The sequence below is a fragment of the Mus musculus genome, chromosome 5 (genome assembly GCF_000001635.26).
Source record: "Mus musculus strain C57BL/6J chromosome 5, GRCm38.p6 C57BL/6J".
In the NCBI taxonomy this organism is placed as follows: Eukaryota; Metazoa; Chordata; class Mammalia; order Rodentia; family Muridae; genus Mus; species Mus musculus.
This window is the reverse complement of record NC_000071.6, coordinates 8,086,018-8,110,875: the sequence shown is the minus strand read 5'-3', so window position 1 is coordinate 8,110,875 and position 24,858 is coordinate 8,086,018. Positions and strand designations below refer to the sequence as shown.

At 38.0% G+C, this 24,858-nt stretch overlaps 1 protein-coding gene across 19 annotated transcripts in view; it reads left to right on the top strand.

The window, feature by feature from the left end:
• Positions 1-24,858, top strand: part of Adam22 (a disintegrin and metallopeptidase domain 22) — a 295,966-nt gene that overhangs the window by 257,437 nt on the left and 13,671 nt on the right. Inside the window, exons 26-32 of one of the 19 annotated variants that reach the window (XR_376691.4) lie at positions 3,857-3,874; positions 15,696-15,803; positions 18,045-18,145; positions 18,470-18,536; positions 20,624-20,734; positions 22,808-22,894; positions 23,062-24,282. Coding sequence is in view for 18 of the 19 variants with exons in the window: in XM_006503528.4 (XP_006503591.1) it covers positions 3,857-3,874; positions 15,696-15,803; positions 18,045-18,145; positions 18,470-18,536; positions 20,624-20,734; positions 22,808-22,894; positions 24,253-24,282 (522 nt within the window). In the remaining variant the exon portion in view is untranslated. Of the gene's footprint in view, positions 1-3,856; positions 3,875-15,695; positions 15,891-18,044; positions 18,146-18,469; positions 18,617-18,688; positions 19,127-20,623; positions 20,735-22,807; positions 22,895-23,061; positions 24,283-24,858 lie in introns of those variants that run through there. The other 18 variants (XM_006503528.4, XM_006503532.4, XM_006503530.4 and 15 more) reach the window with 18 other exon arrangements.

Sequence of the window (24,858 nt, the reverse complement as noted above, 5' to 3'; positions counted from 1 at the left end):
ATATTTAGTAGCCGTAGATGTTTGCTAAGTAAATGTTCTCAAACATTTCTATATTTACTATTTAAAATTTCCCTTTTGTAGACTTAAAATGTAAATTTTTCCTTAGTTTTCTAGTAACTATTTAGTGCTATGGTTTATAAGTGTAAACATTTAATTCTTGGGTTAGGTTTGCATTACTGGGGAAATACCTGAGGAAGCAGCTTAGAAGTAGAAGTTCATGGTGGTTGGTTTGAGAGGCTGCTACCCATTGTTATGCGACCACATTGCTTTGCGTAAAGGCAGAAGACCATGGTGGAGAACAAGTGGTGGAGGCAAGCTGCTCACTAAAGCAAGAGCTCATCACTGTAGTAATCCCTCCGTCCAAAAAGCTATTCAGCTATGAATCCAGAATTGGATCAACCCATTGATGATGTGAAAACCTCCGTAATCTTATTACCTTCTAAATACCCTAATTTTAAGCAATGCTGCATAAGGACCATGCATTTAACACATAAGCTTTTGTGGATATTTAGATCCAAGCTATAATGGATAGCTCATCTCTTCAACATTTCAACTTAATATTGCATTTTACTGTCTCTGGTAATTTCCCAGTCAGTGCCCTAGCTCTGGAGTCTTCCATTTGGAAAACCCAACATCTGGAGGTTAACCTCATTTAATAGCATTTGTCCTTCCTGGATCAAATTCAAATCACTAAATTGGGGATTAAAACAGCTTAGATTTGGGGCCATAGAGATGGATCAGCAGTTAAAAAATACATCCTGCTCTTACAGAGTTCAGTTCCCAACACCCACATCAGGTGACTCAAAACTACTTATATCCCCAGCTTTAGGGGATTTGACAATGTTTTCTGGCCTTTAAAGGTTCTTGCCCTCCCATGCACATATGTACAGTGCACGCACACACACACACACACACACACACACACACACACACACACTATACAAATACACATAAACACACACACATACACACACAAATTGATTTTAAATTTAATATTGACTCTGTGGGTGTATATATAAAATCATCTTTGTTCTTTGGGTCATTATATGTCAAACATTCACAGCAGTAAACTATCTTACAGGAAGCAGTATGGCTGTCACCTACTGTGGTCTGAAACCAGTAGAATCAAAGGAGACACCTTTAAATGTTCATGCAACAATTATTTGTAAAATTAAAACCCTACACGGGTTTTACTGAAAGGGAGAACAATTATTTTATGGCTTGTATGCTGCCAATGTTAAAATTTAGGAAGCCATTTATGGATGGCTATATTAACTAAACCAGACAGCATAATGAAGTAGCTTGGTTCTTGTACATGGGATAGCCTGGGAAAAGAGCTCACAGCACCACACTTGGCTTGGCCCTGATTAAATTGGTACCTAGCCCTAGATCAGTTGTAAGAGATTCTGAATACATTTGAGCATCTTGTATATTTCCATTTGCGAAGTGTGATTTGGGCACTTATAAACATGGATGTCTGAAAGAAAAGGCTTTCTTCATGCCACAAGCAAATGAACTTTGTGTTGAGACGCTCCTTTTTAACGTCTCTGATGCAGGACACCCATACTAATGTCTACCATAAGCACTGATGTTTTGTTATAGCTCAATTATTTTACTTGTTTACATAAAAATTGTTCCAGAGTGTGTGAGTTTCTACTACTTGCTGATATATGTGGGTATTTCATTTATGTAATCCTGGACAATATTATTGTTCAGAAAAGTTGAAACTAAAACATGCCTATTGCTAATGAAATTATCTTTGTCTGTAGAAATTACCTGTTTTCTTCAGGGGAGTTACATTTTTCTTTTTAGCATTTCTAAATGTATACATTTTAAAATTTGATTAAGAAATCTCATTCATATTGTACTAGCCCTACAATTTTTATTAGTATCCCTATATACTAGTATTCCTAATAATTATTTATAAAGTAATAGAAATAATTTAACCTAAAATCAAGGTTTTAGAGTTTTTAAAAATTATTCCGAATATGTTTATTTGGATTTTTGTTTGTTTATTTATTTGTTTTGTTTTTCTGACAGGATCTTACTCTGTAGTCCTGTCTAGCTTTGAACTCACTTATAGGCCAGGCTGGCTTTGAACTTCTTTTGCCTCCTAAGTATTGGGATTAAAGGTGTGCACCACCACACCCAGCTCAGAATATGTTTGGAAACAGAGTGAGAATGTAGACATTCTATTGGAGGAATTAAACTATGAAAATAATTTTTAAAATTCTGGTTGAAGTTACAAAACTGTGGCCCTAACTCCTTTCCCCAAGCCTTCGAGGAGGGACAGGAAGCAAAGGACACTGACTCAGAGCTGTGGGGCCCAGAATGAGATGAGAAAGTAAAACATTGCATAGAAAGATGCCAGGCTCACGTTTCCCATGTCTGATAGCTAATAGACTGGAAAGAAAATCACTTTTATCCTATCTGCTTCTCGTTAGCCATACATAACAGAATGGACTGGTAGGTGAAGGCGCCACCCATGCTGTACCTGAAGGACAGAACACCACATGATCCGGTCACTTGACTTTCTAATATGCCTTCAAAACATTAACATTCAATTGCATCAAGATAGAAAGCAGTGACTTTTGAAAAAAAATTACCGCTAGTACATTATTCATGCTTCTGAATTAATTTTTGTTTAAGGTTAGTTTATTATGAAAGTCATGTAAGTTTATTTTGGATCATGGTCAAATCAAAACTGGAAATTAAACAGTGAGCAAATGCATCCAGTATGACGCTTGAGTAAGATGTTATTAATTCCTATGAAGGGCCAGCTTTATTTTAATGCATTTTTATTGACCATACATAATGAATATATCGCTCTGGAGTGGTTGTATGTTCTCCTACTTGAGCTTCTAAGAGTGAGCTATAGTTGATGTAGTCAGATGTTTATATTTCAATAGGAGAAAGGTAGGACTTATTTCTATGAAATGTAGTTAATTTGTGCAAATAATTGAATTATTTTTGCTATTTTCAATTAGAATTCACTCATCTATATCTGTTAATCTATCACATATCTGTATCTATATAATCTATCTCTATCTACAGCTATAGATATGTAACTATTTCATATTTATACAAAGGCCTATATTTAAAATAGAATTGGCAAGCCTGGTGAGATAGCTCAGTGGGTAAGACTATTAGCTCATCTTCCAGAGGGCCCATTTTCATTCTTAGTTGTGGAGGATCAGACACTCTCTTTTGGCTTCTATGAGTAGTGCATATATATGCTGCAGAGACATACATGCAGGCAAAACACACATACTTATAAAGTAAAAATAGATAAATAAAAAATTAAAACCAGTAAGATTGGCTCTAGATCATTATTAAGTATTTGGTGCAATGACACTGATACTGAGAAAACAGTTACTCTTTAAGTATTACAACCTAACTTGTGCCTTTTAAAATGGGCAGCTTGGCTGGAGACGTGGCTCAAGGGTAGAGTGCTTGCTGCTCTCGCAAAAGACCCAAGCTTGGTTCCAAGCACCTGCATAATCATCTGTACCCCACTTCTGAAGCTCCAAGAGCACTAGGCATACATATAGTATAGATACATCCATGCAGGCAACGCACAAATATACATAAAATAAAAACAAGCAAATCTTTAACATTACTACATAGTAAATTAAAACGGGTAATTGTTTGGCAATACTGTCACTTTAGTGTCATCTCTTCTTATGATAAAGTGAAATTCTGTGCATGTTCCTGATTTTAACCTTATAGTTCCAATTCCTCTGAGGACGATGGTTCAGCGAGTGCTAGGGACGCGGGGAGGTGTTTAACGTTCTGCTCATGGGCTTCTATAAGTAACTAACGCGTTGTTTTCTTCCTTTCTTCTGTCTGTGAACAGAAACTACCGAGAACAGAGGTATGTGATGACAGTGACCTGAATTTATGACTGAAATCTTTAACCCTTTGTGTCACTGTTGGAACTCATACATGCAGTTTCAAGTAGATTTTTGTGTTTTATGTAATAATAATCCTTGATCCTTTACGATTTTGAAATAATAATTAATATTGTTATGTTTAATAGCAATATATATATACAAATAGATTTTTTTCATCAGAAACAAACTTTATGTTAAGTTGTCATGTTTGTTTACATTGGTTTTTTGGTTTGCCTTCATGTTTATAATACATAATTATCTAATACTGTCTGAGAGAATTTATTTTTGTACTGTTGTGGTAGTAATAATTTTCATAACTTACAAAGTTTATCAATTTTTGCTATCAAGGAGATGTTTTCCACTTGTGAATCAGGTCTCTTTATGTAAGAAAGTAGTTTTGTATGATCTGATAATTATAAAAGTAGCTAAAGAAGAAATTTGCATAGTTAGAATCTCTGAGCTTTTATGTCTCCTGTAAAGCCCATAGAAAGCCAAACACCTATCTAGCGTAGCCTTATTGTCTCCATTTAGCAAACAGTACAAAAAGAGACAGAGCATCCACGATTTTTATAACAATTATGGTTTTGTCTAAGTCGGCATAGTATGGAGATGGACATTTCTCTTCTCACATTTCTAAGACTGTTAATTCTACTTGCTCTACCAAAAACTAAACTGTTATCTCAGAAACGGATAAACAAACCCACACCAGGTACTACACATCACATACTATTCAGTTATAGGTTCAGTGTATTTGCCCAGCTTCCTGCTTAAGGTTTCCTCTGTCCCACTGCATGCCGCTGGCAGATTAGGAGCAGATAATAAGTGTAGTGAGAGCTGTTCAGATACCATGGTTGATGAAACACAATGATGTTCCGTGTAATCATTTTCAAAGGAGAACGCAACAAAGTGTGGACGTTATGCATTCAAGTATCTTTATGGGAATTCTTTGGGGCACTATGCATTAGAGGGGGAAAGGATTGGTCCAGCAGACACAGCATAAGTCAGTACATTTTCGGTCTTCTAAAATTATCCACACACTTCAAATAAAGGCCCACCCAGTTCCAAAGATGCCAGGGTCTAAAGGCAAGAATTTTTATGTTATTTTTACCTTTAAATTAGGATTGCCTCTGTGGTTCTATAGTGGGAAGCCCTACAGGCAAGAAATTAGTCATTATTCTACTCTTGTGTGGTATAGGAAAATCACTAACTTCTCTCCACTATAAGGTCAGAGTTCTTTGTAATTCTTAAAGCATGGTGGTCAAGCAAGAGGACAGCAGTAGTCATCAGCCAGGTTGAGGTCCATACATGCTTTTTGGCTGGTAAACCATGAAGTTTTGCTTTGGCATTTATTTATTTTTTTATTTTTTAAATGTACCACAAATTTAATGTATCCATTCCTTTGTTTATTTTCTTTTTTTTTATTGGGTATTATTTCATTTACATTTCCAATGCTATCCCAAAAGTCCCCCACATGCTTCCCCACCCACTGCCCCACCCACCCATTCCCTCTTCTTGGCCCTGTCATTCCCCTGTAATGAGGCATATAAAGTTTGCACGACTAATGGGCCTCTCTTTCCACTGATGGCCGACTAGGCCATTTTCTGATTCATATGCAGCTAGAGACACGAGCTCAAGAGGAGTACTGGTTAGTTCATATTGTTGTTCCACCTATAGGATTGCAGATCCCTTTAGCTCCTTGGGTACTTTCTCTAGCTCCTCCATTGGGGACCCTGTGATCCATCCAATAGCTGACTGTGAGCATCCACTTCTGTGTTTGCTAGGCCCCGGCATTGTCTCACAAGAGACAGCTCTATCTGGGTCCTTTCAGCAAAAGCTTGCTAGTATATGCAATGGTGTCAGCTTTTGGAAGCTGATTATGGGATGGGTCCCCGGATATGACAGTCTCTAGATGGTCCATCCTTTTGTCACAGCTCCAAACTTTCTGTCTGTAACTCTTCCATGGGTGTTTTGTTCCCAATTCTAAGAAGGGGCAAAATATCCACACTTTGGTCTTCATTCTTCTTGAGCTTCATGAGTTTAGCAAATTGTATCTTATATCTTGGGTATCCTACGTGTCAGGGCTAATCTCCACTTATCAGTGAGTACAGATTGTGTGAGTTCCTTTGTGATTGGGTTACGTCACTCAGAATGACGCCCTCCATGTCCATCCATTTGCCTAGGAATTTCATAAATTCATTCTTTTTAATAGCTGAGTAGTACTCCATTGTGTAGATGTACCACATTTTCTGTATCCATTCCTCTGTTGAGGGGCATCTGGGCTCTTTCCAGGTTCTGGCTATTATAAATAAGGCTGCTATGAACATAGTGGAGCATGTGTCCTTCTTACCAGTTGGAACATCTTCTGGGTATATGCCCAGGAGTGGTATTGTGGGATCCTCCTGTAGTACTGTGTCCAATTTTCTGAGGAACCGCCAGACTGGTTTCCAGAGTGGTTGTACAAGCTTGCAATCACACCAAAAATGGAGGAGTGTTCCTCTTTCTCCACATCCTCCAGAGCATCTGCTGTCACCTGAATTTTTAATCTTAGCCATTCTGACTGGTGTGAGGTGGAATCTCAGGGTTGTTTTGATTTGCATTTCCCTGATGATTAAGGATGTTGAACATTTTTTCAGGTGCTTCTCTGCCATTTGGTATTCCTCAGGTGAGAATTCTTTGTTCAGCTATGAACCACATTTTTAATGGGGTTATTTGATTTCCAGGAGTCCACCTTCTTGAGTTCTTTATAAATATTGGATAGTAGTCCCCTATCTGATTTAGGATAGGTAAAGATCCTTTCCCAATCTGTTGGTGGTCTTTTTGTCTTATTGACGGTGTCTTTTGCCTTGCAGAAGCTTTGCAACTTTATGAGGTCCCATTTATCGATTCTCCATCTTTCAGCACAAGCCATTGCTGTTCTATTCAGGAATTTTTCACCTGTACCCATATCTTCGAGGCTTTTCCCTATTTTCTCCTCTATAAGTTTCAGTGTCTCTGGCTTTATGTGGAGTTCCTTAATCCACATAGATTTGACCTTAGTACAAGGAGATAGTAATGGATCAATTCGCAATCTTCTACATGATAACAGCCAGTTGTGCCAGCACCATTTGTTGAAAATGCTGTCTTTCTTCCACTGGATGGTTTTAGCTCCCTTGTCAAAGATCAAGTGATCATAGGTGTGTGGGTTCATCTCTGGGTCTTCAATTCTATTTCATTGGTCTACTTCTCTGTCGCTATACCAGTACCATGCAGTTTTTATCACAATTGCTCTGTAGTAAAGCTTTAAGACAGGCATGATGATTCCACCAGAGGTACTTTTATCCTTGAGAAGAGTTTTTGCTATCCTAGGTTTTTTGTTATTCCAGATGAATCTGCCAATTGCCCTTTCTAATTCGTTGAAGAATTGAGTTGGAATTTGATGGGAATTGCAGTGAATCTGTAGATTGCTTTTGGCAAGATAGCCATTTTTACTATATTGATCCTGCCAATCCATGAGCATGGGAGATCTTTCCATCTTCTGAGATCTTCTTTAATTTCTTTCTTCAGAGACTTTAAGTTCTTATTATACAGATCTTTCACTTCCTTAGTTAGAGTCACACCAACGTATTTTATATTATTTGTGACTATTGAGAAGGGTATTGTCTCCCTAATTTCTTTCTCAGCCTGTTTATCCTTTGTGTAGAGAAAGGCCATTGACTTTTTTGAGTTAATTTTATATCCAGCTACTTCATTGAAGGTGTTTATCAGGCTTAGGAGTTCTCTAGTGGAATTTTTAGGGTCACTTATATATACTATCATATCATCTGCAAAAAGAGATATTTTGACTTCTTCCGTTCCAATTTGTATCCCCTTGATATCCTTTTGTTGTCTACTTGCTCTGGCTAGGACTTCAAGGACAATGTTGAATACGTAGGGAGAGAGTGGACAGCCTTGTCTAGTCCCTGATTTTAGTGGGATTGCTTCCAGCTTCTCACCATTTACTTTGATGTTTGCTACTGGTTTGCCATTCATTGCTTTTTATCATGTTTATATATGAGCCTTGAATTCCTGATCTTTCCAAGACTTTTATCATGAATGGGTGTTAGATTTTGTCAAATGCTTTCTCTGCATCTAACGAGATGATCATGTGGTTTTTGTCTTTGAGTTTGTTTATATACTGGATTACGTTGATGGATTTCCGTATATTGAACCATCCCTGCATCCCTGGGATAAAACCTACTTGGTCAGGATGGATGATTGTTTTGATGTGTTCTTGGATTCGGTTAGCAAGAACTTTATTGAGGATTTTTTCAATGATATTCTTAATGGAAATTGGTCTGAAGTTCTCTATCTTTGTTGGGTCTTTTTGTGGTTTAGGTATCAGAGTAACTGTGGATTCATAGAGTGAGTTGGGTAGAGTACCTTCTGTTTCTATTTTGTGGAATAGTTTGTGATGAACTGGGATTAGATCTTTGAAATTCTGATAGAACTCTGCACTAAACCCGTCTGGTCCTGGGCTTTTTTTGGTTGGGAGACTATTAATGACTGCTTCTATTTCTTTAGGGAATATAGGACTGTTTAGATCATTAACCTGATCTTGGTTTAACTTTGGTACCTGGTATCTGTCTAGAAATTTGTCCATTTCGTCCAGGTTTTCCAGTTTTGTTGAGTATAGCCTTTTGTAGAAGGATCTGATGGTGTTTTGGATTTCTTCAGGATCTGTTGTTATGTCTCCCTTTTCAGTTCTGATTTTGTTAATTAGGATGCTTTCCCTGTGTCCTCTAGTGAGTCTGGCTGAGGGTTTATCTATCTTGTTGATTTTCTCAAAGAACCAGCTCCTCAATTGGTTGATTCTTTGAATAGTTCTTCTTGTTTCTACTTGGTTGATTTCACCCCTGAGTTTGATTATTTCCTGCCTTCTACTCCTCTTGGGTGAATTTGCTTCCTTTTGTTCTATAGGTTTTAGGTGTGTTGTCAGGCTGCTAATGTGTGCTCTCTCTAGTTTCTTTTTGGAGGCACTCAGAGCTATGAGTTTTCCTCTTAGAAATGCTTTCATTGTGTCCCATAAGTTTGGATATGTTGTGGCTTCATTTTCATTAAACTCCAAAAAGTCCTTAATTTCTTTCTTTATTCCTTCCTTGACCAAGGTATCATTGAGAAGAGTGTTGTTCAGTTTTCACGTGAATGTTGGCTTTCCATTATTTATTTTGTTATTGAAGATCAGCCTTAGTCCATGGTGATCTGATAGGATGCATGGGACAATTTCAGTATTTGTGTATCTGTTGAGGCTTGTTTTGTGACCAATTATGTGGTCGATTTTGGAGAAGGTACCATGAGGTTCTGAGAAGAAGGTATATCCTTTTGTTTTAGGATAAAATTCTGTAGATATCTGTCAGGTCCATTTGTTTCATAACTTCTGTTAGTTTCACTGTGTCCCTGTTTAGTGTCTGTTTCCATGATCTATCCATTTGTGAAAGTGGTGTGTTGAAGTCTCCCACTAATATTGTGTGAGGTGTATTGTGTGCTTTGAGCTTTACTAAAGTTTCTTTAATGAATGTGTCTGCCCTTGTATTTGGAGCATAGATATTCAGAATTGAGAGTTCCTTGAGGAAGATTTTACCTTTGATGAGTATGAAGTGCCCCTCTTTGTCTTTTTTGATGACTTTGGGTTGGAAGTAGATTTTATTAGATATTAGAATGGCTACACCTCCTTGTTTCTTCAGACCATTTGCTTGAAAATTGTTTTCCAACCTTTCATTCTGAGGTAGTGTCTATCTTTTTCTCTGAGATGAGTTTCCTGTAAGCAGCAAAATGTTGGGTCCTGTTTGTGTAGCCAGTTTGTTAGTCTATGTCTTTTTATTGGGGAGTTGAGTCCATTGATATTAAGAGATATTAAGGAAAAGTAATTGTTGCTTCCTATTTTTGTTGTTGTTGTTAAAGTTGGCATTCTGTTCTTTTGGCTGTCTTTTTTTAGGTTTGTTGTGGGATTACCGTCTTGCTTTTTCTAGGAGGTGGTTTCTGTCCTTGTATTGTTTGTTTGTTTGTTTGTTTGGGTTTGTTTTGTTTTGTTTTTTGTTTTTTTTTGTTTTTTGTTTTTTGTTTTTGTTTTGTTATTATCCTCTGAAGGGCTGGATACATGGGTAGATAATGTGTGAATTTGGTTTTGTCCTGAAATACTTTGTTTTCTCCATGTATGGTAATTGAGAGTTTGGCTGGGTATGGTAGCCTAGGCTGGCATTTGTGTTCTCTTCGCGTCTGTATAACATCTGTCCAGGATCTTCTGGGTTTCATAGTCTCTGGTGAAAAGTCTGGTGTAATTCTGATAGGCTTGCCTTTATATGTTACTTGACCTTTTTCCCTTACTGCTTTTAATATTCTATCTTTATTTAGTGCATTATTGTTCTGATTATTATGTGTTGGGAAGAATTTCTTTTCTGGTCCAGTCTATTTGGAATTCTGTAGGCTTCTTGTATGTTCATGGGCATCTCTTTCTTTAGGTTTGGGAAGTTTCTTCTATAATTTTGTTAAAGATATTTGCTGGCCCTTTGAGTTGAAAATCTTCATTCTCATCTACTCCTATTATCTGTAGGTTTTGTCTTCTTTTTGTGTCCTGGATTTTCTGGATGTTTTGAGTTAGGATCTTTTTGCGTTTTCCATTTTCTTTGATTGTTGTGCCGATGTTCTCTATGGAATCTTCTGCACCTGAGATTCTCTCTTCCATGTCTTGTATTGTGTTGCTGATGCTCGCATCTATGGTTCCAGATTTCTTTCCTAGGGTTTCTATCTCCAGCGTTGCCTCACTTTTGGTTTTCTTTATTGTGTCTACTTCCCTTTTTAGGTCTTGGATGGTTTTATTCAATTCCATCACCTGTTTGGTTCTGTTTTCCTGCAATTCTTTAAGGGGTTTTTTTGTTTCTTCTTTAATGTCCTCTACCTGTTTAGCAGTGTTCTCCTGTATTTCTTTAAGTGAGTTATTAAAGTCCTTCTTGATATCCTCTACCATCATCATGAGATATTCTTTTAAATCTGGGTCTAGCCTTTCGGGTGTATTGGGGTGCCCTGGACTGGGAGAAGTGGGAGTGCTGGGTTCCTGTGATAGTGAGTGGTCTTGGTTTCTGTTAGTAAGATTCTTATGTTTACCTTTCCCCATCTGGTAATCTCTGGAGTTAGTTTTTATAGCTGTCTTTGATCAGAGATTGTTCCTCTGATGATTCTGTTAGCCTCTATCAGCGAAATTGGGAGACTAGCTCTCTCCTCTTAGTTTCAGTGGTCAGAGCACTCTCTGCAGGCAAGCTCTCCTCTTACAGGGAAGGTGCACAGATATCTGGTGTTTGGACCTCCCTCCTGGCAGAAGATGAAGGCCCAAAACAGGACCATTCCCAGAAGCTGTGTTGCTTTGGCCTGTTCCAGAAGCTGTTAGCTTCTGTAGTTCATACTCTCACCTGTGCAGACTACTTTTGGCGGAGTCCCAGAACCAAGATGGTTCCCGCCGATGCTGAGGCAAAGCCCTTCTGGGCTGGGTGGACACCTATCCTCTGGCCAGGAAGGTGCCCAGATGTCTGGAGCCTGAAAAGGGGGCTGACTCAGAAGCTCTGTGGCTCCCGCCTTACCCAGAAGCTGTTAGCTTCTGTAGTGCACACTCTCACCTGTGTAGACTTTGCTTTGGCATTTATGCTTCAAGCAATATTTAATATATGACCATTTGCCAGATCACTATTAACATAGAATGGCTTAGAACTGTCAAATTGGGCATAATGTTCAAAATTTTTAAAGAAGACAAGCTTACAATTCTATAAATGAATTAGATAACAAACTTCCTGTTGAACAAAAACAATAGCAACCCCATTCTGGGACTTAATGGAAGTCCTTTTAACTCCACACACATATAATAATAACAATATACAAACACATGTATATATAAAATAGTCCTTCAGTGTCATATTGGGAAGACTGGGAATCGTGGAACAATGGGGCCACAGTGAAGCCTTAGATGTGGAGTCATTGGAAAGATGACTGCTTACCTCATTCTTTAAATCCTCCAGGCAACAAAACTTCTATCTTTTCTCCTGAGTCAATCTTACTGTTTTGTTGAGGGAAAATTATATTGAGCATGACAGCTTTATGGTTTACCACAAGAACTGTAAATTTTAGTTTTTAGTCAGGTTTGCAAATACAAATAGGGTAAGGATCACTTGCTGAACTTAAATTTATAAAACATCCACTTTTGGCTGGAATTCTTTCTCTGTGTTTGCAATAACTACACATCACTGTGATCAGTGAGGAACATTGTAATTAGACTTTATCTCTCCCCTCTGTTGTTTCCCTTTAAACAAAGTCTTTTCCCCAACATCCCCTTTATCTCTCTTTATCCATTTTATTTTCTGTTCGTGGATTCCCCACCTTTTCTCTCCCATATCTTTCTTGTTTTTTTTCCTTTTTCTTTCTTTTTCTTTTTTTCTTTTTGTTTACATTCTTCATATTTCAGTGATATTCATCATCTGTCAACATGACTTGGTATACCTTATATGATATTTCTCAAAACAAGAGAGTAAATTCCTATAAGAGACAGCTCAGACACTAACAAGGGAATGAAGAAATGTCTCCTTCACACTGAGATTATGACCTGGATACCTTTTCTCACTGATCAGTTTTTGAATATGTATTTGGATTGATGGGACAAATATCACTACTCAATAAATACTTTTAAAGAAAATCAAATTTCTCTTTTAATTTGATCAACCATTTATCTAAAGACTTTGGGGTTAGTACAAGAAAATCTTTTTTGATGTTGAAATTTATAATGCTTAATACCAGCTGGTTTATTGTTATGAACACATTGTTATCTAAAGTAGAATAAAAATAGTTACTAAGCTTGTACGTTATAGATGCAGGGAAATAGTAATATAGGTTGCATAGTCTGCCTACCCAAAACCATTAAGTTATGGGTATATTTCCTTGTGTAGCGAATAGAAATTCCTTAAAAAAAGTTATTTAATAAGGCACATCAGTTCAACCTAGAGGTTGTATATTAGAGAAAAAAATGAATGTAGCAAAGGTTGATTTTTTTTTTAGGAAAAATAATTCAGTTTCAAAGCATCTTTTTTATTAATTATTATATAAACATGGATGTGTCTAAAATATTTGTATATGGCATAATAAATACACAGAAAATTTCCCATTTGAAAACTTAGCACTCGTCAATCCAAATAATTATTTTCAGGATCCAAATTGGCAAACATAAAACCACTAAAAAATTTTTTATTATGATTTTTTTCTTAGATATTTTCTTTATTTACATCTCAAATGCTATCCCAAAAGTTACCTATACCCTCCCCCTGGACTAAAAAATTTTAGACAGATGCCATAAAAATACGTCACCAACTAGGAAAAGAAGTATAATTAAAGAATTTCAGGAGCTCATGTAGTTGGCTTTCTGTGATTTTTCATAGCAAATGTTATTTTATGGATCAGAAGAGCCTGGTATTCTCTCTCCTCACTAAAGCAAGAAGTAGTGGTCTACTAACATATAATGGGTACTGTAGAAAGGATAAGTGAGAAGTAGAGGCCTACTAACATATAATGGGTACTGTAGAAAGGATAAGTGAGAAGTAGTGGTCTACTAACATATAATGGGTACTGTAGAAAGGATAAGTGAGAAGTAGTGGTCTACTAACATATAATGGGTACTGTAGAAAGGATAAGTGAGAAGTAGTGGTCTACTAACATGGGTACTGTAGAAAGGATAAGTGAGAAGTAGTGGTCTACTAACATATAATGGGTACTGTAGAAAGGATAAGTGAGAAGAAGTGGTCTACTAACATATAATGGGTACTGTAGAGAGGATAAGCAAGAAGTAGTGGTCTACTAACATATAATGGGTACTGTAGAAAGGATAAGCAAGAAGTAGTGGTCTACTAACATATAATGGGTACTGTAGAAAGGATAAGCGAGAAGTAGTGGTCTACTAACATATAATGGGTACTGTAGAAAGGATAAGCGAGAAGTAGTGGTCTACTAACATATAATGGGTACTGTAGAAAGGATAAGTGAGAAGTAGTGGTCTACTAACATATAATGGGTACTGTAGAAAGGATAAGTGAGAAGTAGTGGTCTACTAACATATAATGGGTACTGTAGAAAGGATAAGTGAGAAGTAGTGGTCTACTAACATATAATGGGTACTGTAGAAAGGATAAGTGTTCAGACAGTGAAGGATGTCCAAAACTCTCAAGAAAGCTGTGAGGAAATTGATCATGTGTTACCGGCATTTACCATGTTAGGGAAGTTACTTCTATTCCTTGTGGGGTTTTAAGGTGACTGCTAAGAAGTAATACCAGCGTTCTGGATACTTTTAGGGTGAAGTCACTTTTACAGTGTGGCCAGAATGGTGAAGGAAGAAGTATCCTAGAACTATATTAAACTGGGACTTTTCTAACTCCACATCTGATTCCATTATTTTTGTGATACCTCTGTCAGTCAAGGTTGGAGCTAGTTTTAGAAACTAGTTTAGTGGAATTTTCCCCCCTAGTTATTGTATGGAGAGCTAGAAAAAGATCACTCAGGGTGAAAGTAAAATCCACGCTTTATTTGTATCAACTGAGCAATCCTTTTCAGATTTGTAATCTATGAGTATAAGTTATCCAAATGATGTAGGAGAGGATGTTTAGTCAGAAGCAACATTTTAACATTTCAACACCATAGGAATCAATATTATCAAGGGAACGTCTGAAAAGGGGATGTGAGGCTTAAAGCTTGGTATCTGCAGACAGACAGTCAGGGTAACTAACAGAAACTGAATTGGAAAGGGACTTAGGAACTTATGCTTGTTGGAGACTTATTGATGTGTACCTGTCGGAAATCCTTAGTCTGTCCCTAGCTTTTGACACCTCCACCTATAGCATGAGCGAAAGTGATCAAGATTTGGATGCATTTGGCTGTTTGAGGCCATGCATTAAATGATTTGATTGGCTGTAGGCAGAGTTGTCTGGGGGTTGGGGGTATTGAAGGTGTCTTTCCAGTTCTTGTAGGAGAGGTAGTGAGACTTCCTGACTCATTTATAAAGAGACAAATGGCTTCAATTTCTGCAGCCCAGGTTAAGCAGATGGTCCTGCCTTTCCCTCCTGCTATGGTGGAGATAGCCAACTGTGGCCACCATCTGTCATAGATGCTTTTCCATAGTCCTCCAAGAAGCTCAGCTACTCTTCAACCCTTTCTTCCTCTAATACATTCCTTAACACATTCTGCTGTCTGGTATAAAGTTATAGTTTTGATTCAAGTTTGATTCGTTTAAACTTCCTTTAAATAATGAAGCTGCAAACTGAACACCAAATTCCAATGAGGTTTGATTTGGATTTAATTATAGAATACCAATAAGCAATGCAGTCTTTCAAAACCAAATCAAGGTGATAGTGTATTTCAAATGATAAAGAATTTATTCATCACATTTGAAAAAAATGCCCTGCTTTATTGGAGCAAGGAATGTACAAACACATCTTCAATATCATTTTAAGAGACAGAAGCTATTGTAGTTAACATCTCTAGGTAGAATGAGGTCGCATTGAAAATAACTCATCTTTCCATATTTCTCCTGAAAAAAAAAAAAAAGGCTTTGTTCACCCACCCTACAAAGTCTCCATGATTACATTTCTGACCTCCACAGCTGGAATGAGTTGAACTTGTCGCATTGATTAATAACCTCATGTGTTATAGATTTGATCATGTAGACCATTATCCCTCCCCTCCCTTTTTCTTGAAATAATATTTGTATATGTCTGTGTTCATGTGTGTGTCTTGTTTTCTGACTCTGAAATGTTTATTATGCCTTAGACAGTTACCCCAGGGAGATTATGTAAAAAAGCCTGGCGATGGCGACTCTTTTTATAGCGACTTTCCTCCCGGAGGCAGCACAAACTCAGCATCTAGTTCTAAGAAGAGGTCTGCTTTTCTGTCGCATTTTCAGATTTCCACCTGTTCCATCACACATTATTCCATTAGTCAGAACATTTCATTATTTTGCAGCAGGTTTGATTACTTCTTCCTTCTTTCTTGAATGTTAAAATAGTATCCCTTGTTCTTTGATTGCTTTACTTCAAAATGTCATATGCTCAGAACCTGTGTTTTATTAAAAAAAAAAAATTAGGCCACAGAATTGAAACAAAATAAAATGACTCGAAATCCAGGGAGAAACCCCAGGGTTTTTCCGATCATGTTGCACATGGCTCAAGAAACTAAGCATTGTATTGAAAATATTTTCACATGGTGAGCTTTATGTCATGCTTGGTAGTCAAAGAAAAAGGGTACTGTCATGCTTCAATAAAGGCAATTAAGATAAATTGGCAATATAAGTGCTGCATTGAATAGTATTTAATTTTTGTATATTTCAAAGCTAAGCTTGCTGTGAAAAAAGATTGCTTCTCTGTGAATCATATATTTTAATATTATGATTTTTCTGCAATGTAGACTTTATAACTTTCATCTTAGTTAAAAAATTAAGTATGATTGATATTTGCCCAAGTTTTATAATAGTATAGGTAGGATTACTATATCATTTATGTCTCAAACTAATGATACTTTCTTGTTCTAGCATCTTAAGATGTCTAATACTTTTTAAAAGTCTGCATGCTGTATAACCAGTTAACAGTAAATGATTAGAAAAAAATAAATAGGAGGTTTCGCAGGGCGGGACCTGCCTTCACATTAAAGGGAACTAAAATATTCTTATAGAAAAAAATATTAAGTTTCCATTGAGGTATAAAGGATGGAGATAAAATTTCAGATGATTCCCTCAACTCTGGGCACATTGAAGGAACTAGTTTACTAAGAGGCAACATGGTCTCTTCTGATAGTCTGTATTGAGTGGATGATCTGTAAAACCGTCCACATGGTGCTCAGTTTTTATAGGCACTGACTATGAAGGAACACAGAACAGTTAACCCTGAGAACTCAAATCAAAAGCAGTGCTACGACTGAGTCTGGGAGTATATCCTATAGCATACACTTTACAGAGTGCAGACATTACTCTTTTAATCTACTAGTGAGGACTTATTGGCTAAGAGAAGATGTCTGAGTATCTATGAGCACTCTCTGATATAACTATGTTCTTGGTCGAGTACAGATATTGAAATGAAATACATTTGTACCAAATACGAATTACTTGCAATTAGAAAATGATGTTGGAAAAGTTTCAGCATAGGAAAGTAGCTGTGCTAACTGTGCCAAGTTCTGTTTGCTTCTGGTCAGAACAGTCCTTTTCCAGTTGCTGTTACTAGTAATCAGTCAGAATGTTTCTCGGGAACGTGGCTCGAGCATAATGTTATTTTCCACAGTTCCTAAAGCAGCTTTAAGGTACATGGGAGGAATTCCCAGAGTTTGTAAAATATGACTATAGGTTCTGATGGTTAGTCAGTCAAAAGCATATCAAATCATTAGACTTCAGATTATGTCTGTTGCCATTCTTTTTCCTTATGGCATAAGGTAGGTGTGCTGATTTTGATTCTTATAGATAATCCATTGAATAATGGTAGGATAGAAACAGCAGAGGGCTCAATGGTGCATGGGCTTTGAGAGAGATGTCTCCATGATAAATATCCGATTCATTTCAGTTATCAGACAGTTACCTAACATGCATTATGTTCATCAAGGGCATATTTGTTTAGAAAAATACCATCTTTCAGATAATAATATTATTAATTTAAACCTGTCTATTGCTTTAATGAAGTTAACAAGGTTCAGCTGAGTAAATTTTATGTAATCTCTTAAAAGTCCATGTTCTCATGATATTTGAATGGAAATCATTGCTTTACAATTAAGAAACATCTATGGTGGTACCCCATTATAACCCTGCCACTGGGGTTATGTGACTTTAACACTTGCTGAATTTGCTCTGCGGTTGCTGTGTTCTGGAGAATGTAAATTGGCTTGTTTTATATCCGATACTTTCTCATTTATGATTACTGTAATGGGGTTCCATTGTATTTGACTTTTCTTAAATTGAATGTTGTGTAATTCTGCCTTCTTCATGAAGACCCTCATGTTTTCTTCATTCTTTCATTCCAGATTTATTTATTTTTTATTTATTTATTTTAATGCACAGTAATGCTCAGAAATTTTGCTTAGTGATTCCAAAAGATTTATCTGATATATTTTTGAACAATATGTAAATACTTCTAATTTCAGGTCAAATGGACTCTCTCATTCTTGGAGTGAAAGGATTCCAGACACAAAACATATTTCAGACATCTGTGAAAATGGGAGACCTCGCAGTAACTCCTGGCAAGGTAGTGAACAGTGCTCAGAATCTAAGACCTGTATTCTGGAGACCTGTAAAATGTGTTCTTTCCCATAAGCAATTCAGCTCTTCTACCCACAAAGAGGTTTAGCATGAAAGACTAGCTGTTTGCTTTTGTTTTTCTTTGAAATTTCCTTGTTGGGAAATGAGGGCTTCAGTAGCAATGTAGGCAGGAAGCATGAGAGGGTCCGCAGATTCCGAAGCCGAGTTCTGAGGTAATTCTGGCTATAAACTACGCCCTCTACAAATACCATACAATAAGACACAAAACAATATTTATATGAATATTTACCTGTAAATGCTCTTTTTTCAGGTAACATGGGAGGCAACAAAAAGAAAATCAGAGGGAAAAGATTTAGACCTCGATCTAACTCAACTGAGTAAGTTGTACCTTTAATGGGAAAGGTTCTGTGTATTTAGTGTTAAATAATCAGAGAGTCAAAGAATCCCTTCCATGCCTCTGGAGTTGGTTTTGTCTTTTTATTTCTCTTTGCCCTGTAAAAATTAACCTTGGCTTTTCTCTTTTACATAGGCACCTCCGCAACTGTGCCCATACCAATATTCACTGATAGTGGGTTCTCACCCTTGCTGCGGGCTTTTCCTCCAGTCACCTGCCATTGTGGTGTTTTGGTTTCCTTTGAAGGGGATTATGATAGCTTTCCTTTCTTCTCATCACTGGGGTCCAGCCATTTCAAAGGGTCACCCTTCCTGTCCCCTGGAAGCACAAGGGAGACACTGTATTAGAGCATGCCAGTGCTCACAGTCCGAAGCCACCACTCTGAGGTCTCCATGGCTGCTATCTAAGCATTCTCTCAGACTAATGGAACGAACTTCCCTTTTAAGTTGTCCTTCTGAGGACATTCGAAAGGCCACCTACCTAAACTTGCTCTTTACCTGAATCATTGTCACCAACGCAACCCTAACTGTGTTAAATGATAGCCACATTTTTAAGGGGGGGGGGTCGAAAGTTACACTTAAAGTCCTTTATACTGAAATAAGCATGATGCAATTTTTGGTGTTGTTTCTTTCTTCACTTAAGAAAGTGTAAGCAAAACCCTTATCCCTCTCCATAGGGCGAAGCCCACCCTTAGTATTCTTCCCACTGACTTTGCCCTCTGCAGGTGATTACCTTTGCTCTTTCCAAGGCACGTAGAGTTTTCTGTCCATGTCTCACTCCAGTGGTAGTTATTAGTCTCAGGATCTCTGTATTACTTAAGAAAATCGAGTAGCAGGTGTTTGCTAACTGCTTATTAGACACTCATGTTAGCTTTTCCATCATATACCCTGCCTTTTTCAGTCTAGGAATAATAACATTACCCTGACATGTGGACCTTCCACCTGAATGGTAGTGTCTTGTAAGTGTCTTATCAACATTTAATAGAGGATACTTTTACCTTAGAAATAATAGCAGTTTCAAGTGATACCATTGCATGGTCCAGAATGGCATTTTAGAACTCCATCACAAATAACTAATCTACTAGAGTTTATCTTCTGCATCCCCAGGGTGCTTGGGTGCTTTAGGGCTCACTGCAGATAAACTCTTCCTGGAATGTTGTTTGGTTTGGTTTGCATGAGGCCACGTGGTAAGAGGGCTCCTTAGCTTAGCCTCGTTGCAGATCACAGATACAACTGGGAGGTGCTCTATGGACTTCCTTTTGCGTACTGTTTAGTGTTCTAACAGCATTTCTATAGATAGACTTTGACAGCTCCGAAGTGAAAAGAAAAGTTCAGCAGGATATTAAAGCTGTGAGTTCAGGAGTCAGAGGGCATGTGGTATTCAGCAATATTCATATATTTTCTAAGGCAATCATTTATTTTTAGAAATGAATAGAGCTCTACTTATCTCATGAAAAAATTATAATATTATGGATATCCTTTAATCTTGCCTATGCTATAATTAAGTTCTAATATTTAGTGTGAGAGTATAATAGAAATTTCTTAGTGATGAAGAAAGGTTGCCTCATTTTTCAGAATTTTCTGAATTTGGCTACATGACTCATGTTAATTAATTGGAGTCAAATCTGTGAAGCTTTCTTGTATGGGAACTATCTACACACACATACACACACGGAAAATATGAAGTTCTGATCCATAGCATACCAAGACTTAGCAACTTTTATACTTTCCATATATAAGTCATACGACTTGATTATGATGGGAGCTACTACTACCATTTCTGTGCGTGTACTAGGAGCAGAGCGAGCATAACCACAGGAAATGCACCCTTTTCCAGGTTTGTTATTTCATCATCCCCTTTAGTACCACGTCATCCAAAGGATGATGAAAAATTGGGCCTGAATTAAAACATGCACCCCAAGTTCATGCATGCTCTGTAAGTTAAAAAGAAAATAAAACACTAAATGGTATTATTGTTTTCCCACTCAAAGATTTTGCATCTTCCATGTTGTTGTGCATGCTATAATTTTTTTTTGGCTTAGACTTTGTATTATATATTGTGTTTTTACAGGAGGGAGCCCCAAGCACCCGAGCCTGGGCACTCCCTCGCCCAGACAATCCCATCCCAAGGCATAAGCCCAGGGGGCTCTGACAGCCCCCAGACAGGGAGTCTGGATCACAGGTCAGTCTCCACCTGCCCCTTCATGCTGGGCTGCCACTTAATCTCCCTCCAAGTCCCTTCCTTGGCTGAGAGCAGGGTCATTTGATCTTTGACTGAGCCCCCATATCTGTTCAGTGGTACTCCTAGCCCAGTCAGCACCAGCTGATTTTCCTCTGGCTTTCCGTCCTGGAGAACACAAAGAGGTTCTCCTATCCTGTCCAATGCATTTTTATTTTATTTTATTTTTTGCATGTTGCACTAACAAGCCACGCTAAGTCAAGCCACGTAGGCAGGGTTATTATAGTCTGATTAAGGCCCATCTTTCTAGCTACCATGGCAGGCTCCCAGAGCTCGCTATAGCACAGCTCTGAAGCAGAGGTAAAGGTCCATCATATATAAGTCAGGCTATGTGTTTGGAACGTTCATGGATCAGCCATAGCACCTGTCATTTGAGTTTTGAAGATTGTCAGTGAAAGGAACAAAGGTTTCCCCCAGGAAGTGGCTTCCTGCCTGTGGGAAACTGAATGTGCTGTGTGGCAGGGACTCACCTGATGACGGCTGCATGGGCTTGTCTATAGTTATTCTGAGGCCGTTCACTTTATCATCAGCGATTGCACTTGCTTTTTGACTTTTTCTTTCTGTTCGACGTCTCGGTGGGAATGTTCATGCAAGTTTTAATTGGCTATCTCTGTGAAAAGTGCAAGCTGGCAATGTTTGTGGCTAAAGGCAAAACTAACGTGAGTTCCTCCTGAATCTGGAGACACATCGTGGCAAAAATGGTCTCATAAGCATAAAAATCAATAGAACCCTTCTTTCAGGGTGGAATCTTTTTTGTTTTGTAGAGTATCTTCTTTATGGCTAACAATAAGACAATTGGTTGTGGAGAAATAACATGATTTTAAAATATAACTGGAAATATAGTGGTTTTTGGTTTAAATATATTTATAAATAACTCTGACTGAATATGAAGGAGAGAAACAAACCTTAACTAAAAATTTTATAATTTTACCAGACCTGTTTCCAAATAAGTCTTATGGAAACTGGGCCTTCAAATAAGTCTTATGGAAACAGCACGTGGGAGCTACTTTTTCTTCAGATAAGAAATCCCAGTAAAACCTCCAAAATCTTCCAGTGCTCAATGGTCAAATTAATGGTTTTGTAAGGGCAAATCATAAGGGGATGTGTTCTTGTTCAGCTCCACAGTAAAAGTCAAAGGAACTCTGTGGCAAACAACAACTATACCTCCAGTTTTACTGCCTTTGAGATTTGCACGGTCATCCTGATGGAGCTGGTGCCAGGTCCACCAGGGAGGTGTTAGCATTACTCTCTGGCAGCCATGCTTTTGGAAAGCAACTTCTGAGGGCATTTCTCCATGCACCCATGAACATTTTAGTCTGGAGTGCCCAAAGAGGAGGAAGGAGCCTTGGGCTTTCATTAAATCATTCCCCAGCTTCAAGATCATGGAGGCCCACTGAAACTGCAGTTTATGTGCTTGGGGACTCCAGGATCACACTACAGGACACCTCCTGTTTGGTACAGAAGCCAGCGGGAGAGCACTTCAAGTTGATTCCTGCTTTGACTCTGTTATGGAGAGAAAAACAGTGGTCTTGTAGAAAAGCAATTGTAACCTATAAAGAGAACATGGCTCCTTTAAATTGTCTCGAGGCTCCTTTAAATTGTCTGCCAAAATACCAGATTAGAATTGCAGCTGTCCTGAATATTTTCAAAAAGCACCAATATTATTTGAGAAGCAAGGAGCCAATTGAGTGGAGGCTTAGAGAAAGCTGCTTTTGCAATGGGTAAATGGGACTTCTGACTGAAGTAGAGTTGCTGACTCACAGTAGGAAGCCACTGGAAGGGGCTTTCCTAGAAATGTTATACATGATAGAATGAATGCCTTGCACCTTGTAGCTGAGACGATTCCTCCTCTGCCATTGTATAGACTGCCCCGTGTCCATCCAGTGTCCACCCTGGTTTATCTGCCATAGCTGCTTGCATTTGGAGGGTGAAAGCATCCTGGCTAAGCTTGTGCTCTGTATTTTCAGATTTTCTATCTTGTTCTGCTTTCTTTGTTCCTTCCATTGCTCTCTGCAGGTATTTAAACCCATGGTTCAAAAGAGACTATAATGTAGCTAAGTGGGTAGAAGATGTGAATAAAAACACTGAAGGACCATACTTTAGGTATTTTACAAATTACTTTTATTTCCCTTTAACACTCTCCCAGCACATAAAAGTACTGTAGTGTGACTGGTGCCTCTCTCTCTTTCTCTCTCTCTCTCTCTCTCTCTCTCTCTCTCTCTCTCTCTCTCTCTCTCTCTCTCTCTCTCTCTCTCATCTTCTAATACAAGTTCCTACCTATAGGTAGAAAGGGGCCACATTCATTTGCTGCCTTTTGATGTATTTGGCTTCCTTGAGCGAGCCTAGTTCTCTTCTGAATATTTCAAATGAAGCCATTTGAAAGGGTTGCCATTAGTGCATGTCCCTGCCCTGTCACCTTCTTGAGCATTTCAGTAGCTTTCTCTTCATTTTATGCTATGTAGTGTTCTATGGGCATGAAACATAAACATACCTTTCACTAATAAAGAAGCACTATTAACCTCAATGATTTAATTTCCATAATCTAAAAGTTTTCATAATATATTTTTTTTCTGCTTATTATCTAAGAGTGCATAGGAGTGCAAAGAAAAACGCAAGGAAAACGCTTGCAAAGAAACTAAACTGGAATGTTATTTCAAGCAGAAATAATGATTTGGTCAAATTGGAAAAATGGTTGTGATATTATTGATCCTATAATGCAGTGAACGTATTGATCATAACTTGTGGCGAGCTGAGCTTTGCCTGTCCTGTAGAACCATTTGCTAGTAGTGAGGGCTGTGCTGGGAAGAGTCCCTTATGGCTTCTCAACCAAATGGTGGGGATTGTTTTTATGCTTCAGAAGCAGGAAACAGATAGAAAACACTCTTGACTAACAATGGCAACTTCCTACATTCTAAAAACTGGTCACGTTCTTCAATTCCCTGAAGTTCATATTACAAATCAGAGAATATCTGCTAGGCCTCTCTGTGTCATTTACCCCCCTCTTTATAACGTGATTACCCAGCGGTAGATGTCCACTTTACATCTGACTATTTTGTGGAAACTAATGCAAAGAAGAAAAGGACTCGGTCGCTACCTCTTCTGAGCACAATTTGAGTTCACATTACTTATGCCACAACTTGGGTCAGCACTAAATGGATATGAAAATGTGCTATGTATATTAACTCTCAGCACCTATATACGGTGGACTTTCTCTTCCAGTGTACCATTTAGTTTAGTCATGTATAGTTTGAGAAAATGATTAGACCTACCTGCATTTTAATTTGATCCATGACTTTTGCGTATACCCTAAAGACAGCATAACTCCTGCCTGCTCACAAAAATATATCCTGCTTTTAGAGCCCATCTTCCTCTCCTTCCCTGCCCTCTGCTTACCCAACACTTCCCCACGCTGAACCTCAGATACACACACTTACATTCAAACATCCCACCTTCATATGTAGCTCCCAAGATGGCCCACATCAACAAGACAGGTAAGATGATTTTGATGTTATTTGGAATCTTGGCTCATCTGCAGTCCTATTTTTCCCCTTTCTCTTTATCAGGCTTGTGGGCAGATTGTAATTTGTACCATCCATGGACTCAAAACTGGATGAGTTTGGTCCTACATAGGTTAGGACTTTTACTTCTGAATTGACCTAGCATGTCTACAGGAGTAATTTGTTAAATGGTACCCCGGAAGAGTCTGTTCGCCTCCCCTGGTTGAACTGAGAAGTTGATATGACTCAAGATAGCCCCTATTTCTTAAAGCTGGTCCCCCGAGTCTGCCCAGAAGCTGCATGACTGAGCACCATTTGGACAAGGAAATGCTTCCGCACCCCTGGTTGCACGAGCCAAGCTGTGGGGGCAGTGCTAGTCGGTTCTTTTTATCTCATCTTTTGACATGAGACGTCACATTAGGAATTAACTATGAAAAATCTGTATTTTTTTGTTAAATGGCAAACCTCAGTGGATAGTTGTGACTTAACTGTCCTTTTTGATTAATTAAGGGTTGTGCTGGGAACACTTGAAGATCAACTCTAAATTTTGGTAGCAGTAGTGAATAATTA